The sequence below is a fragment of the Monopterus albus genome, unplaced genomic scaffold (genome assembly GCF_001952655.1).
Source record: "Monopterus albus unplaced genomic scaffold, M_albus_1.0 scaffold27.1, whole genome shotgun sequence".
Lineage (NCBI taxonomy): Eukaryota > Metazoa > Chordata > Actinopteri > Synbranchiformes > Synbranchidae > Monopterus > Monopterus albus.
Genome location: NW_018127907.1, coordinates 2,943,868 through 2,961,983, shown reverse-complemented (window position 1 = coordinate 2,961,983; position 18,116 = coordinate 2,943,868). Strand labels below are relative to the sequence as shown.

The 18,116-nt window shown below is 38.1% G+C and overlaps 1 protein-coding gene across 1 annotated transcript; it reads left to right on the top strand.

Annotated features, from left to right (window-relative positions):
• Positions 1-4,164: 4,164 nt before the first annotated feature.
• Positions 4,165-17,068, top strand: LOC109957537 (plastin-2-like). The gene is made up of 17 exons (XM_020595485.1): positions 4,165-4,441; positions 4,589-4,759; positions 7,948-8,016; positions 9,167-9,318; positions 9,615-9,744; positions 9,868-10,000; positions 10,385-10,466; positions 10,530-10,695; positions 10,910-11,049; positions 11,275-11,370; positions 12,119-12,305; positions 12,442-12,520; positions 12,657-12,777; positions 13,080-13,213; positions 14,012-14,135; positions 15,124-15,248; positions 15,683-17,068. Exons 3-17 carry the CDS (start codon positions 7,956-7,958, stop codon positions 15,813-15,815), a joined length of 1,863 nt encoding a protein of 620 aa, XP_020451141.1. The 5' UTR covers positions 4,165-4,441; positions 4,589-4,759; positions 7,948-7,955; the 3' UTR covers positions 15,816-17,068.
• Positions 17,069-18,116: the final 1,048 nt, after the last annotated feature.

Sequence of the window (18,116 nt, the reverse complement as noted above, 5' to 3'; positions counted from 1 at the left end):
ACAAGCTCACTAGCTAGTTTGGATGCTAACATGCAAATATAATTTAACAAAGTTTATTTAAAACACATATTGTACTACTGACTCCTAACTCACAACAGACTACAAACTGGACAGTTCACTCTTGGTCAGTGTTTCAAAGTCACATAGGCCTTTTTCACAGTAGACATTTTGAGTTGTCACAGTAGAAAAGCACAGGTGTAGCTAATGACATTAATGATGGCTGCCACTCAGCAAGCATGCATGATTCCATGATCTTGGAAATGGCTCACATAAGTGGAATGCAGCCATTGTGAGTGTTATCATTTACACGTGTGCTTTTCCAACTATGACATGTCAAGATGTCTACTGCGAAAAAGGTCTGTTAGCCAAAGCTGTGAAAGCTCTGCAAAGATTTACGACGCCTTCACAAGCACATCCACTCAAATGAACCAATTATGGTCTAAAAGTTTTCTATAGGCTAAATGCAGGGGTGAGTAGCACTTTAGGTGACCTCCTACAATATTTCAGTCATAACTCATCCCAAATTAACCTGAGCTAATCAACCACAATCATTAGAAATACCTGTGTGGTTGTTCAGGGCCCCAGTCACCTACATTACAATCACACCAGCTTATCTAGAGCTGAAACAGAGCCTGATTTCTTTTTTCAGCAGTTTTTGTTTCTTGACTAAGCAGATATGGAAAGGATGTTCTTTTCTCAGTGACACTCAGCCTCTGCCATTCAGTGACATCAAGTATATTGATATTGGCACGAGTGAAATATATTTTGGATGGGAAAGCATTACGCATAGAATTGACGCGTTTAAACATAAATATAAAGGTATGTGTCAAGCAAAATATATGCAAGAACAGGCTCAATGATTAATTACATGGACTATTGTGGGTGTGGTGTATATTTTGTAACCATTCTTTAATACATCACTGGTGTGATGTAGGAATGTTAACACTGTTATATTCTTTTTTAGTATAATATGTGTGAGTGTAGAAGTGAATCATTTATTGCTTGCAAACCAATAATGGTAAGATGATGTCATGGGGTAGGACTGGATAAGTCTGACTTCTTCCTACTCCATTCAAGCATGTACTAGGTATAAGCAAATTGACATTGGATTGTGTGTAAAAATGTGTGTTGTTATATCAACTGTTTTTTTATATGCTTGAAAGAATAAATCAAATCAAATCAATCATTGTCTTGTCCTCTTATTATTAGTCAAAGGTGACTGATAGCTTGGCTGGAGAGCAACACCTGATGTACAGGGAAGGTTAACAGAGGACCCTCACATATACACTCACCCAAATCCAACTGTGTTTGAACTGATTTATCTATTGGAGCCCCAGATGGTAAGCCTGCATGAATAAATAAATAGTGTTTAGAAAAGCCATGCATTTAGATTTTGACTTTTCAGGCATATGGCATTTTTGTTTTGTTGACTTTACTGTTTGTTAATATAATTCCCTGACCAGCTGAGGTAGTATCTTCCGCCTCACCCTTTATGGGGTGAAATATCTTTATTCACATGTTGAATCAACCTTACATTCATCTTTTCAGTTTGTATAATGAGTTCAACAAACTGAGTAGATCTCTAATGAAACAAATCAAAATAAGCAATGTGAATTTTTTAAACAGACAACAGTGAGCAATTTTCTGCAGGATAACACTAACTATAACCCCTGATGAACCACCGTGTTTCCCAGAAAAGAAAAGGTGAGGCCTTTTGGAAAGTTCTTCCTGGTTATTGCTACAGAAGGGGCATTTACTCTGACAAGATTCAGCACATCACTCCAGAGAGAGGGATACAAGAGGAGAGGAGGGGGGAGAACAGAAGAATTCTTGCGTGTAGAGACTGGTATCAGCAGCAGAGCTCCGTCAGCTCACACATACACAAAGTTGCACTCACTGATGAAGCATGTTTGCAGAATGAGTAGTCAGTAATCGGCTGCAGATTATTTGAACACTACCTAATAGATTTTTTACAATCCTAGCATGATGTGTTGACTGGACATGTAATAAAGCTTTATTAGTATTAGTACAAAGAGTATTGGCCAGTAATATTCATTAGGTGGCTGTTGGGGCTCACCCTCAGCAAGGATGACTTACTGTATTTACCGGCCTGATAAGACATTGTTCAGTGCTTCAATGTAGTAGTTATAAATGATTAGCATATCTGACATTGAACAGTGATTGGTATATACAAGTACTGAAAAAACAAATACATCAAAAGAAAGTAAAAACTTACACAAGCAGCTCATTCACAAGAACTTTAAACACTAACTTTAGGCCTAGTATGGTGTATAAGTGAGCAATTAAAAGTAAAACAATTAATTTCCTGTAGGTTTTTTTTTTAACTATAGTACTGCCTTTTTCTTGCTAGCTAGATAGAGGTAAGTCATTTTGCTCAGTAGGTTACTTTGAGGAATTATATCACCCTAAAGGGTAACATGTGTCCACCTCCCAAAACTATATCTTCAAAGAGCATTATACACCTAGTTGTTTTGCTAGTTAAACTAAAGTATAACTAGCAAAACTATAGTGCCTGTAGACTAACAATTGGCCATAAGGTGTGCAATTTTAGACAAGTTTCCACTTTTCTTTTTCTGTTTTATTGCTGAAACATACAGTGGGTACGGAAAGTATTCAGACCCCCTTAAATTTTTCACTTTTTGTTATATTGCAGCCATATGCTAAAATCATTTAAGTTCATTTTTCCCTCAATGTACACACAGCACCCCATATTGACAGAAAAACACAGAATTTTTGACATTTTTGCAGATTTATTAAAAAAGAAAAACTGAAATATCACATGGTCATAAGTATTCAGACCCTTTGCTTTTAGAATTAAAGTGGTCCATTTTGGTAGAAAATTCAAATATTCTCTATCACAGTGACTATCCACATACCAAACAGCACTCACAGTTGTTTAAATATATGGCAGGCTAGTCATTTGTACTGCTAATGATCATTTCACTGTCTCCTACCATACTACGTGGTTGATGATACTCTGCTCTGTAATGAGTCTCCTCTAGTAGATCTCCCGAACAGTGCTGTCAGTTGTGTCCTTATTTTGTGAGCTATAGATACACTTTGTTATAAATGTGGTTGTGTGTTGTTTATTGTCACCAAACAGAATTTTATGACGTGTTGATTCATTTGGCAGTTAATTGGGTAACACACCTCATCTCAACAGCACAAACTGCATCTTCCAAAATGATCATCCAGTTGAATAAAGCCTTCTCTGCAACATTTTGAACAAACATTGATCATTATCATCTTCATGAAGGATGGTTTATTTCAGCACTGTTGGATTAGTTCTAACTAGGTGTGCCTAATAAATTGCCAACTGAGTGCATATATAAAGTAGCATATATACAGAAGAGGTTTCTCTTTATATTTTGAAGAATGTGTATTACCCTTTGTATTATATCCTATATTTAAATATATATACAGATGCATTTGTAAATGGACCAGTATAGCATATGTTAGTGAGAATGAATCCACCTTAAGGCTCTGTAGTGTCACATACATTGTATTACTGCATTCTAGTTGTTTTTGCTATTTAAATTTGATTTGGTAAGAGATATTTGGAGGATGAGTGTTGGGACTGACCCACTATATATACACTGTTAGACAATGCATAGAGTGTAAAACAATAAAAACAGCAATAAAGTGTTTATAGAGCAACTCACATTTGTATTTGTGTATTCATTTATTTAATTAACTAAACTGAAAAAAGAAGAAACTTGCTGCAAATGTATTAAGGGGCAGAAAAAACAAACACAAAAAAAATTAAGCTTCTTCAGACTGGTGTGCTGTGAGACAAGGAGTCCGCTAGGTGGCGGTATATACCAATTGAATTATCAATTGAGTTAACATTATTTTTTAATCAGATGTAACAAAAGCCTACAGTGCGCTGTTGATTAGTTTAAATTACTGTATAATGATATAATAGATTTTAAATGTCTTCTTGAGACTGGAGGTTTTGCACATTTTTAATAAATCAGTAATAATTATCATCAAATATATTAATGTAAAATTTAACAATATCAAAGTAACGTTTTCCTACAAGAATACTGTGGTGCTCCACTGGTTCGGATGAGCGGAGCTGGCCTGACCCTATCCGAAATTGTGACATCTAACTATCCAGCTGTGTGCTGGCACCTAGGCTGACATTGAGGAGAACACCTTCTCTGTCTTTTCTTGGCTTTTATTGAACAGAATAAGAATGCAAAATGAAACTGCGATATACCTGGCACCGTATGCTCACAGGAAAAAGAAGATAGCAGAAAAAGAAAGCAGTAGCAACACTCCCTCAGGGAATTCCATGTTCCGAGCCAACTGCGATCACCCTGACACCCACCTGTTACCCCTCTTATACTCTCCCGTACTGGTTCCTCCCCAAACCCCACATTGGACAGAACAGCGCGGGTATTTCACCGAAACAACGGTAACCAATACATGCACAGCTTTCAACATCAGTGTCAAACCCATTTGCACACAACAAAACACATGAACATCGGCGCCCGGTCAGGGTCGCCACACTATTGTTCTCTTATAGCATACTGTACTTTTAAATACCCGACTTTTATACCAGTCTGCAATAGAGACAAGAGGAAATCAGCGAAGGGTTGGTTTGAGAGAGAGGAGTGGCGCGGAAGGGCGGAGCGGTTCCTCTTACCGGGCGGTGTCAGCTGTAGAAAACGGGACGGAGGAGCAGAGACAGGCCGAACGGGGATTCTTTCTGAATTGCTCTAGCGGACTTCAGGTAAGAGGAAGCACCGTTTTAGGGCGTTTTCTCATGACTCAGGAGAAGTCTTGTGTTATTTCAGGAGCAGGGGAGGAAATAGGATAATTCAGCAAAATTATATTTTTCAGGGTATGCTATCTTATAATTTAATTTTATATGTTACCTGAATCCTATATATCATCAACCGCTAGTTTGGACCCTTGAAATACATATTTATCCCCTCACATAGGTCCAGTTAATACTGCAGTGTTTACAGTAATATGAGTAAGCTAAAAGTATTGACATTAAAAAATTAGGCTGTGATATATCATGGAGAATAAGCAAATGAAGCACTAAAATAAAGAAAACAGATGCGTAATACATAGAGTATGTCTACACTTCACTAGTTTTCTGCAGCCATTGCTTGCAGCCTATAATATAAAATTTGCAGCTCAGCTAACACTGGTTGTATTCAAGCACATGTAACTGGAGGTTTATTGTTTGTTTTTAATGAATGTTAGAAATGCAGACTGCAGCAGCACAGGGTGAATGATGACTGACAGCATCGTCTTTCTGTGAGGGGGTCCATCAGCTGCTGTACAATAGGTTATTGTCATATGTATGGATCCTTCAACATCTGGATGACAAATAGCATCTGGACAACACAGTGTCACTGACTCAGTGTTAGACCAGCCAGGCTTGGTTGAAGTTTGGTCTTTTCAGTACTGTTTGTTACAGGGAAAAGCAGATGCGGATTCAGTGTGACATCCCAGAATTGAGTGCTGTTTTGACCATGCCATGTTAATTTTAGCAAAAGATCAATTAAAAGCTGTGTTTAATGTCTCATCAGTATTTCCTAAACATGTGTATAATGATATGTCATTTATTAACCCATTTTTATGATTTGATACCTTAAATGCCATTAAAATAGTCTGCTCTCCCTGGAGCAGTGACATCTGGTGGCAGTAAAAGTGTATGTTTTTCAACCATTCTGCATCAACAGTTAATTCACACTGTTATAAAGTTATAATGCTGATGTTTGCAAAACCGGCAAACACAATAATGCCTTTGAATACAGTGCATTTCCTATGCACAGGAAACAGACTGACAACTGCTTCTAAAATGCCTGCACACTGTTTTCTCAGGTTGGTGAATCAGTAATCACTCTTTTAAGACCTCTGTTAGAGGTCCATGCTGTCATGAGGAGGATACTGTCGGTTTATTGTGTATAAAGGCGTGTTTTGCATTAAGTTGTATGATTCTCCATTCATGACTGAAATTAGGATAAATAAGCGACAGAGGTATGGGCAATGCACCATCAGTTTTTTTTTTGTTTTTGTTTTGCAGAGTCTGAAACAAACAGTTTTATTTCAAATGTTTGTGGAGACATTTGTGGCCTTCTTATTGCCTGTTTTTGTGGGTCTGTCCAACTATGTAACCACTATTTGCATGTTAGCTCTGAAGATTAGCCTCCTGATTTGCCAGTGATGTGACACAGAATGAGAGATTTTGTCTAATGTCTCTGTAAAATCTTATGTTGCCTCAGTGTCACAGGTGGACGACTCAACAAAACATCATTTATTCCTTTAAAGTAAGATTATTCAATGGATGTCTCAACAGCTGTGAAAGGATCAGATCTCTTTACCACTGTGCTGCTTGGAGTTGGATGCGTTGCAGGCTAACTGCCTGATTTGACTTCCTAGGCTTGTATTAATTGTCTATGGATGCAAAAGAGCAGGTTGCCATACCTACTAGTCCTGGCTAGCAGGGCTCTGCTCTCTGCAGCAGAAAGTTCTCTCTCATGCAGGCTAATTTAATACTGGCCAGTATATCAAGGCTAATATTTCCTTTAACATTATCTGACATGTTATAGGATGCAGCTACCAAGTTAGTTCAGCTTCTTTCTATTGAACGCCTAATCCCAGTTACATCTAAAAGGATTCATCTGGTACTGAAGAGATACACATGCTGAAACAAATAAACTCAACCACACCTTTTAAGGATCAGCTTTCCCTAAGTTTAACATACTGTAGTTTCAAGCAGGAAATAACCTTTAGGAAACATTAGGTTTGATTTGGGGAAGTTTTGAGCAAAGTACAGATAAAGAGAGACAGGTGACATTTAGATTTGTCAGAAAATAATTGGCTGTTCATAGTGTGGGTCTGTAGATGACCTGAAAACCTAAGATGTTATCTTTGGAAATAAACATTGCTGTTGATGTTTGTGGACATGCTTTGAGTGGCCAAAGGCGATGCCATTGACCTCCATTGGATTTGGGCCAGAACTGTCTTCATACTGTAGCTTGATGTTGCTATTTGTCTATCCATAGTTAAATAATATGGACAGAAGCAGTACAATTGTCATTTAAAGTTTGTCATACAGTTTTTTTAACCAAATCATATTACACCAGAAGCAGTCTACATAACACATTTAGATGTTGTTTTAGTCTTTATACCCAAAGGAATGATTATAAATCAGTACAATCAGCTTAGCTCATGAGTGATTTATTAAAATAGTATTAAGCTTTTTAAGCACAATCTTCCTCTAACAAAACGAGTCCTGTTCCTATAAGCAATAAAACACTGTCTTGTTAATTTCAATAAGCTCAGAGGTATTACTGTTACAGCCTTATGACCAGTAGCTTCTGGTGGCAAAGCAAACCTTTGCTGACTCTTTCCTTCTTGTGTTACAGTTACACCAAGTTTTAGAGTTTTTAGTAAGCTCATCATTGCCATAAGGGGGCCACAGTGGCAGCTGTTCAAGAAAAGTTACATAAGGCCATTTTAATGCATGGACCTTTCAGGCATGTGCACTTCATCAGCATGCAAAGTGGCAGCAGTATCAGATACTGACATGCTCTAATAGAGTTTTAAGAAATTTTAATGGTGACTTACTTATTTGAGAAGTACTAACATTCATTTTAACATGGCCTCAGGCTAACAATCACCTCAAAAGTAGTTGAATTACTTTTTTTGCTTTAAATAAATGAAGGTCCAGCAGGTAATTTGATGATAATGTATGAATCATTTATCAGTGTTTAGAAACGTTACATCTTCCACACTGAAAACAGATCATTACTGATGAGGTGTATATTCTGTAAAAGGTACATATTTCGTCATATGCATTTTCCACAGCTGAAGAGATGACGACTCTTTTAACTAATCTTACTGTATATTTTTAGCTCCTTAATTCATCATTTGCCTGTGTTCTACTGTACTATTTTGTAGGTGTCGATATGTCAGCAAAGGTCAGTGCTGAGGAGATGGAGGAGATCACAGAGGGCTTCAAGAAAGTGGGTGAGTAAAAGTGTGTGTGTGTGTGTGGCCTTGTTTTTCAATACTTGTGCAGCCCAAAGTCCATGAGTTATTAACTAACAGACATGACTGGTAACAATCTTATTTAATTCTTAGTAAAGCAGCAAGTCAATATGCACTCGCCAGCCACCTTATTAGGCACACCTGTACAACTGTATGCACTTCATTGTAACACTTCCACCTTAACATCTGTGTTTATGAAGCTCCTAATATTCTTATCCTCTCATGCATGTAGCTGTACTAAGTATAACATAGACCGGTACAACACCACCTTTAACTATGACCTCAATAATAAATATATACATGAATTTGTACATTTATGACAATTGCACCAAAAAATGAAGCTTTTTGAGCTTCATAAACACAGATGTTAAGGTGGAGGTTTTGCATTGAATTGCATGCAATTGTACAGGTGTACCTAGTAAAGTGGCTGGTCGGTGTTACTTCCCAAAATGCTGAATTGTTCCTTTGAATTGTTTTAAAGACCACTGAGGCCCATTTATTGAATATCTCTCCCCAAATCTGTCTGGACAATATGCTGTAAGACTAGAGTTACTAGACTGGTCAGATTTTTATTTATTTTTGAAGCTGCTACATAGTGTTATTTTAATTAATGCATTATTAAAGGGGTACAGCAAAGCTTTTTGTAGCAGAATTTGTAAAGTTTGGGCACTTGTGAAAGACAGAGAACAAAAACAACCAAAATATAGCTGCAGAAGTTGCGATATCTTGCTTGTTTGTTTAATTCCAAAAATCCTGAATCCTACACTTCCCATAACACAAATAGATGTATCTTCTGGATAATTGTTTACATCTCTCAAATACCATACCCCTAATTTGTGATACAAGCTTTAAGTCCGAATTTTGAGCTCTCTAAGCCTAAACTGAGATAATGCAGGGTTGAACCTATTGTACTCATTGATGATACAAGTATCTAGTGCTATCAGATTCTTGGTGTTTAGAATAGCAAATGTAAAACTTGTCATGAACATATTGGCTGAATCCTGATACCTATTGTATCAAACAGAAGCTGAGAAAAGCAGCATGAAAATGAAAGATAATCAGATATTGCTCAAACTGTGCTTTTTTCTTCTGTGTCTCTGTTCCTCCTCCCTCCAACCCACCTCTCTAGATGTGGATGGTAACGGCTACATCTGTGCCTCTGAACTAAGTAACCTCTTCCGTGAGGTGGGCTGCCCTTTGCCTGGATACCAGATCAGAGAACTCCTTCAGAAGCTGGACAAAGACAAGGACAGTCAGATCAACTTTGAAGAATTTAAAGCTGTAGGTAACAGTAACTAACTAACCTACTCAGCAACTAACTTACTAAATGGACACTTACAAAGTTACTAAAAATGTGCTTACTATCAACTAAGTGTTGAGTAATAAAGTCCTAACTTAGTGGTTAGGATATTCAACTGACAAACAAGCGTCTTGACTAAAATTCTACTGTAACTAACTGCAGGGATTAGTGACTAATAGGTAAAGGACAAACTAACACATGAAGTGGGAAATCAACTATGTGACAACGAGAGGGTGACTAACTCTAAATGTTGCTGTGTTTTTGTGTGCACATTTAGATTTTCCAGGAACTGAAGGATGATCGCATGGCCCAGGGTTTCAGAAAAGCTCTCAACAAGAAAGAAGGCATCGTAGCTATCGGTGGCACCAGCCAGATCTCTAGTGAAGGAACTCAACATTCAATTTCTGGTTAGTAAAGCCAGAGAACTGTAATCAGCCAGTGTAATCAAGACCACCAAGCCAAGGCAATATCATTGGTAGATTTTGACAGTCAAGACAAGTGGTATGACAACTAACATCACTGTATTTCAGAGCAGGAGCGCTTTGCCTTTGCCAACTATATCAACACTCATTTGGAGAAGGATCCAGACTGTAAACATTTCCTGCCCATCAACCCCAACACTGAAGCTCTGTTTAGAGCAGTGGCAGACGGCATTGTGCTTTGGTAACTTAATGATCTGTATTTTATAATTTACATTTTTCTTAAATTTTACCTTCAATTTCACTGGTCCTCACACTTATCTGGTCATTTTAACCATAGACTGTATATGAAAATAGCCAGCCACTTCTTGCCATTGTGTAAAAGTGAAGCCAAATTGTTGTAGTTGAGCTGGTACCAGGAGGTGGAAAAGGGACAATAGAGAAGGCGGGGTTTATGACCTATACTGCAACCACCCACCATGGGTCATTTGTCATGTGTGTGGCTTCACTTCTGGGAGCTGTCATCCATCTTTATACATAGTCTATGATTTTAACCTCTTTTCAAGTGTGTTTTTAGGCATTATATTAGTTCTATGTATCAATATGTTTTTCTCATGTGTTTGTGCAGTAAACTCATCAACCTCTCTGTTCCCGACACCATCGATGAGAGAACCATCAATAAAAAGAAACTCACAGCGTTCACCACACAGGTTGGTTAGTGTTTAGTCAGTGTTTTATTGTGAAACTACATGAAACTGATTTGTTCCTAACAGGAGAATTTGAATTTGGCATTGAATTCAGCCTCAGCCATCGGCTGCCAGGTTGTCAATATTGGAGCTCAAGATCTGAAGGAAGGAAAACCTCACCTGGTGCTTGGACTCCTCTGGCAGATTATCAAGATAGGACTGTTTGCTCATATAGAGCTGAGCCGCAATGAAGGTATGTACAATACCTTTGTGGTTACGGAAGTTTGAAACACTGAAAGCAATGTCCTTATGCATATTAGATTTTCACAAAATGCAGATAATCTTAGTGGCATAAAAGTAAACTGGAACAAAGAGTTATACGCTTTTACCAACACATGCAGACAATCTCTCATACAAACACCCATTTTCATTCTAGCCATGGTCACACTTTGTCGTTCTGTGTACAGCTATTGCAGCATTGCTAGAGGAAGGCGAGAGCCTGGAAGACTTGAAGAAACTCAGTCCTGAGGAGCTGCTGCTGCGATGGGTCAATTTCCATTTAAAGAAAGTTGGCATGTCCATAACAAATTTTTCCACAGATATAAAGGTAATTGTGAAAAGCTCCTACTGTTTTACCTCTGTAACTGTAATTATGGTAATACATGTAGCATGTGATTGCTTGACTCCCATAAAGAAAACACAATGTAACCCATGTGTAATCCACTCAGGAGAATAAATCCTGCAGTTGTGGTGAGGACTAAATGTCTGTGTGGTTTGGTGTTTTGTCATGTCTCACTCCTGTATGTTTTTGTGCTTCTCCCTCTCTGAACAGGACTCCAAGGCATATTTCCACCTGCTAGAGCAGATTGCTCCAGATGGCAGCAAAGATGACGTTCCTCGGGTTGAGATTGATATGACTGGTCTATACGTGAGTGGATAAAAAAACACCACCACAGCCACAATATGCAACCTTACATCTTATGGCAGCTAAGTGCTTTCCTTTCTCCCTGTTGCTTACCTTATCTATTCTTATTATTTATGCAAATTTTAGTCAGACAATTTAAATCAGTAATACATTTGGGCCTCACTTTATTAATATGTTTAAGAGTTTAATGCATAAGCACATATACACACACACACACACACACACACACAATGGGGGATGTCTTTGAAACAAAGTGTATTTCAATATGCAGTCCCAGCTGCTTTCTGTTTGGCTATCAAAGGCTGAATGGAAGCTCACTTCCTGTAGACTTTCTTCTTGCTTCCTGTAGAGTTACTGTATATAAGCAGGGTTATAATCTCTTCTCTTGTTCCCCCATAGTAATTTTCATGCCACAGACATTGTAAAACAGCAAATCACACATGCGTTGTCTTTATAATATGAGAGAGCTTAGTCTTATCTTTTCTTAGTTTTTTTCAGTTATGGTAATATTTAGTCTTCCCACTAGTAGTAAGACTGCCTTCTACATGAAAATGAGGGTGATTTATTACTGAGGCAGTAAGTTCTCTGTTAGAAAATCATACTCAAATGCTATAGATAATTTGAATTTGTTTGATGTTGTGCGATGTCATTCATTATATGGAAACTTTTAAACAATGTCCTGTGTCCCAGATGGCAGATCTTGCTTTTCCTAATAGAATGTAAATGTATGTTTGTCTGTGTGTGTGACTAGGAGAAGGATCTCACAAAGAGAGCTGAGTGTATGCTCAAACAGGCCGAACGCCTCGGCTGCCGACAGTTTGTAACTGCTACTGATGTCGTGAGTGGAAATGCAAAGCTCAACATGGCCTTCATAGCCACGCTCTTCAACAAACATCCGGCTCTCACCAAACCAGAGAACCAAGACTGGAATCTAGAAAGTAAGCATGGATGAAACATTTCTTTCTTACACACTCACACACATCCATGTCCATACTGTATATGAAGTAGCTTTGTCCCCAAGTAAAAGCCTCCTGTGTCTGCAAAGCTTACGTCTCTCTTACTGTCTCTGTCTAGGTGAGACCAGAGAGGAGAGAACATTTAGGAACTGGATGAACTCTCTCGGAGTGAATCCACATGTTCACTATATCTACAGGTCAGTCTATCTCTGTCTGAAATGACTGTAGATGCATCTGTAGTTATCATTTTTACTGTTTATAACCACACCAATGTACACTTCACTGCTTAAATACATGCATCTGTTCACATGTTCGTGATATGTGTTAATGCAGTGATTTGCAGGATGCCATTGTGATTCTTCAGCTTTATGACAAGATTAAGGTGCCAGTAGACTGGGACAACAAAGTCAACCTTCCTCCATTCAAAGGGGTCGGAGGAGGGCATTTAAAAAAGGTAAAAATAAAGACTTCACTGCGTCCTTTCAAGAACAGGTCTGCAACCTGCAATGCATGAAGAAGAAATTAAATGATACAGAAGTTTCTGTACTCAAAAGATATTTAGATTTTAATGATTACACACAATTTCAGTACATATCTAACTTTTCATTCAATTTTCCTTCCTTTTACATACGGTATAGGAGCCAATATTAACGAATGAGGACATAAGCCTGTTTACCTGCTTTATTATCAAAACACTGAGCTTAAGACATACTAATGTTGTGTGTGTGTGTGTGTGTGTGTGTGTGTGTACAACAGATAGAAAACTGTAACTATGCTGTGGAGCTGGGTAAGAAAAAAGCTGGTTTTTCCCTGGTGGGAATCGCCGGACAGGACCTCTATGATGGCAATGCAACTCTAACCCTGGCACTGGTGTGGCAGCTGATGAGGAGGTGACTTATTCTTGAGAGTGGAGCTTTAACTTATTACATAGTAATTTTGAAAGGTTAAAAAAATTACCACAAAGAAATGACAACACCACTGAGGAAAAAGTCAACAGGGAAAAGGCGCTGTTCTCTCAGTGTGGCTGTCAGACCTTATGGCAGCGTCACATTGCTTCTGACATGTTTGTCCCTTTCACTGAAACCACAGAGAAAACAAACACACCCAGAAACACTGGTAAGTCAGCAGGGGCAGATCTATAAAACTTTGGATGGGCTGGCCAGGCTGGGGCACAGACTCCGAAAGGGGTGGCACATTTGAAATACATGTAAAAAGTAAATAAAACCATTAGGTCTATGAAATAAGAAACCACACATTATTAACAATCTATTATGTGTATAAATGAGATATGTGGTGCTTCCTTTAGCTAACTCTGGCTTTGTTCCTTATTTACTCCCAGACAGGGAGCAGAGTGGCTCCACCACACTGAGGCAGATCATGCCAAGCACTCCACAACAACACAGTCAAAATAATGAATGCAAATATCATGCTGAACCAGAAGAAAATGTTAGTTTGAGTCAACAATTTGTCATTGTTTTTCATTAATACTGACAAGCATCAGATTTTGACTCTGGTGCCACCCCTGGCCACCCCCTCAGCTCCACCCATGGAAATCAGTCCTCTGTGTGACTGAAAACAACAGGATTTATGAGAAATGTAGCATTAATTTAGCAAAATCCTTCAATAATATTTGAAAACATCAGACCCTAGAATACTCTATCTGTATATATTCTCTCCTTTATATGCAGGTACACATTAAATGTTCTGGAAAATCTTGGACATGGAGCAGTTGCTGGAGATGATCTGATAGTTTCCTGGGTCAACAAGACTTTGACTGAGGCTGGCAAAAAGTCATCTATCAAAAGTTTTAAGGTAACTGAGTTTTACTTGTTTTGATTCTGTCGTGGCTAGAGTGTGATGCCGACTAAATTAATTCAGACAAACCATCCTAATTTAAAGGATCATTTAATATTACAATTATTCTGAATAGAGTAGTATTTAAACAGATAATCTTGTAGTTAGGGAAACAGAGAACAGGGACTCTCCTCCTGCAATGTGATAGATAAAGCATTACATAAGAAGATTGTTAAAAGCGTCAGTCCAGTCAGTTGTTGTTGGTCACGAGTCAATCATTCTGTCAACCCAGAGTTGGTTTTCAGTCTCCCCCTGGCCGGGTCCCCAAAAAGTACACGGTTTACTGTCCCAGTAGCATTCTCTCTCTCTCTCTTTTTCCTCTTCTGCTCTAACCCAGCTTTTTATCTGCTCGCACTTACACAGCCCTCCATGGCCTGAGCCATGAAGACACAGTCCCATGCCAGCTACCCACACACCTTCTTCCGAGCATAGTCTAAAAATGTCCAGTACATGAACTTCTAGGTTGACCTAGCACACATTTCCTTTTTCTAAACCTGAACAGAGCACACGAACAGTTCACATAAGGCTGCAGCTACGGTATATCCATTCCCTATCTGAGGAGGAAGTCACTCGGGATGTTGACCCATAGGTTAAACAAGGGGGACACAGCCCAAGATATTCTTGCCTGCGCCAGAAACAGATCAAGCTTCCGTACACACTTGGCTCAGCCTTACATCCTTACACAACTAGTACAAATAATATCTATATGAAGTACATACTGTTACCTTGTTTATTTTTAGCCACTACAATTCTTACTCATTTATTATTATTGTGAGAGATTTCCCTCTCAAAAATAGCTACATAGACTAACAGGTTTCCATTACATTCCATTTTTTAAGCAATTTTGTATTATTACATTAACAGGTAAAGACAAGTTGGAGTAGGAGTTTACATTGTATATAAGTCTGTGTGAAGCATGCTTTTATCTGTGTGTCTCTCTGTGCAGGACAAAGCAATTAGTACCAGTCTTCCAGTTCTGGACCTCATTGATGCCATCCAGCCAACCAGTGTGAACTTTGAGCTGGTTAGAACAGGAACCCTATCAGACGAAGACAAACTGAACAATGCTAAGTAATTATCTACCTGCTTCTCTCTGTGTTTGTGTTTTTATTGGTAGTCACTGGGTTTTGGTACAGTAAAAATAAATACATAAATAGATAAATAATAATAATAATATGGCACAAGATATAATTTATGTGATTGCAAAAGGTCTATTTTTATTTTCAGAATGTCTCATCACATATACAGGATTTTGACACAAATGTAACTCAAACTCAAAACATGAGAGAACATAGACAATTGATTTGAACTTGGATTCAAGATTGGAAAACAGCTTTGCAGCTATTTTCAGTGGCAGCTTTCAAAGCCCACAGAGATGGAAGTAAATCACAGACAATAATACAGACAATAGAAAGATAGAACCAACACATAGGATTCATAAGGAGAAACTAATAGACTTAATATGTTGCCATAGTGACCCTAACTATGACCTTTTTCTGTACTAGATATGCAGTTTCCATGGCGAGGAAGATCGGAGCAAAAGTGTACGCTCTGCCTGAGGACTTAGTAGAGGTCAACCCCAAAATGGTGATGACCATCTTTGCCTGCCTGATGGGGAGAGGCATGAAGAAGGTTTAAAGGAGCCATACATTCACTCAAACACGTACTGAGTGCCTGCTTTGTCTTTTTGGTTGGATGAGAAGAGTAAACATAGCTATATTTTCAGGCTTCCAACTTGAATGTGTTTGTCTAGACTGGTGATCCCAGGGTCTTGCCAGTACATGCTGGGATAGGTTCCTGTCTGCCTGTGATCTTAATGAGGGATAAGCCTGTTTCTTTAAATGTAAAAGCTATAATACATGGGAAACCTATATATTCATTTAACATTCCTCAGCCCTGCTGAAAGCAAAGGCTTGGGTTAGTGATTTTTGTAGTTTTTCCTCAGTACTTTATTAAAATCTCTGAGAGTTTAATGAAAGCCAACTTTGTCCCTAATTACACTGTTGCCTCAAAGTTTCCTGTGTGTCACTGCCTCATGTATACCAGCTGCTGCATCACCCAAAGTGCTAGCTATTTTACTGTATGAGCATTTATTATACTTAAGCCATAATGTTCTTTTGTCCTTTCCTATAAGCCTGTATTAATATTTGACTAAAGCTATATTGTGTTAAAACCAGTTTGTATTCGCACTAGAAACCATAAAACAAAATACTTAAAAAAAAATTCTTTAAATTCCATTAATATACTCTTGTATTTAAGACATTTTCAGCAGCAGTTTAGGGAGCTTGCTAACTGATAAATGGTTGTAATGTGTTGAGGTATTTTAACTGGTCTCCTGCATTGTTTAAGAGATTTAAAGGATAAAAACTCATCAGATTCAACCTATGTAAAAAGCTACTGTTTAAAACTTAAAAGACATGTAATTTTATATTCTTTAAAACCACTCTGATTCATGCAGAAATCCATTAAGGATCCTGTAATATATTATAGTTCATCACTGTATCCATTACCAAATCTTGTAATAAATCCCTGAATACTGAATAACAACCTCAAAATCAAATCTCAAGAAGGAAAATAGTCTATTTTGTTAATCTATGTGGACGTGTGGATGTGAAATGTAACATGTCAGCACTACCGGTGCCTTGGTGCATCCTCAACAAAACAGAAGAGAACACCGTCAGTGACCTCTAGTCAGTGCTTTCTCCTCTATAATCACTGTGCTGATTCCTACACAGGAAAAGGTTATCTGAATTCAGTAACTCTGCTGTTGCTGATTAAACAAGCATGGTGACAATGTGACTTCACTTCAGAAAAAGAACCAGATTATCTAGTCCTGTATGAATGTTAAATATTACATTTAGTTTAAAATTTGTCCAGATTTGTTGCTGCTGATTAACATTCCACAATTACATTTTATCTTTTATTCAAAGCAAAAGCACTATACAATCAAGTGTTTGTTCTGCTAAAAAAAAATACTGTTTTACATGCTAGCAATTTTTCCAAACTTCAGTCTCTACAATCAGATCAGCAATGTTAAATAAAAGCATTTTTCCATATATTGTTTGTTGGTATTGTTTGATACATTTCTGGCTCTTACTAATTAAACTATGAAATACAGTGTGTTAGTGAGCTTTGCTGGTATATGTAATTTTTTATTTAGGTTTAAAGTCAGGCTAGCTATTTTGCTTTGAATCTTTATGCAAAGCTAAATGGTAAATGGACTGCACTTATGTAGCGCTTTTCTACCCTATCAGAACTTAACTGAATCACCTATTGGATGGTGGTGGATTTACAAGGCACTGGCCTGCCCAGGTAGAGGGCTTAAGTGTTTTTCCAAGGACACTTCCACATGAAGACAGGAAGAGCCAGGAATTGAACTGCCAACCCTGGGACTGGTGGATGACCTGCTCGGACCCCCTCCTGAACCACAGTTGCAAGGCTACCCATAGCCTGACTTGACTTGTATACGTACAGTATATGGATTGTATGTGTAAGGCAGTAACATGAGATGGATCTAGATATTCTCATTTCCCTAAATATTAATTAACTGATTTTTAGCCACTTTGGGAGAAACAAGCTAATAAAATTAGCATGGCGAAGGTTGCTTACTGTCACGTCTGTTGCAAATACAGACCACTATTAGGTCTATTATGTAGGACTAGCTGTTAGTTGCACACCTGAGACTATGCTACTGAGGCAGTGTGGGATAGCCAGAGTCTAAGCAGCATGTCTCAGGGGTTTTGAGTTCTGTTGCTGGCCTCTTGGTAGATGCAAATCCCACATATTTTAGCTCTGTTTTGGTCTCCACTAATTTGTGAAGGAGAAAGCCACCTTTTTAGCAGCAAGCTAAATGTTTCTCTATGTTCACTGGCTAGATCCAAACATTTGGCCATTTTGTGTTGGGCATTGACTGTATATAAATATGAATGACGTGTCACC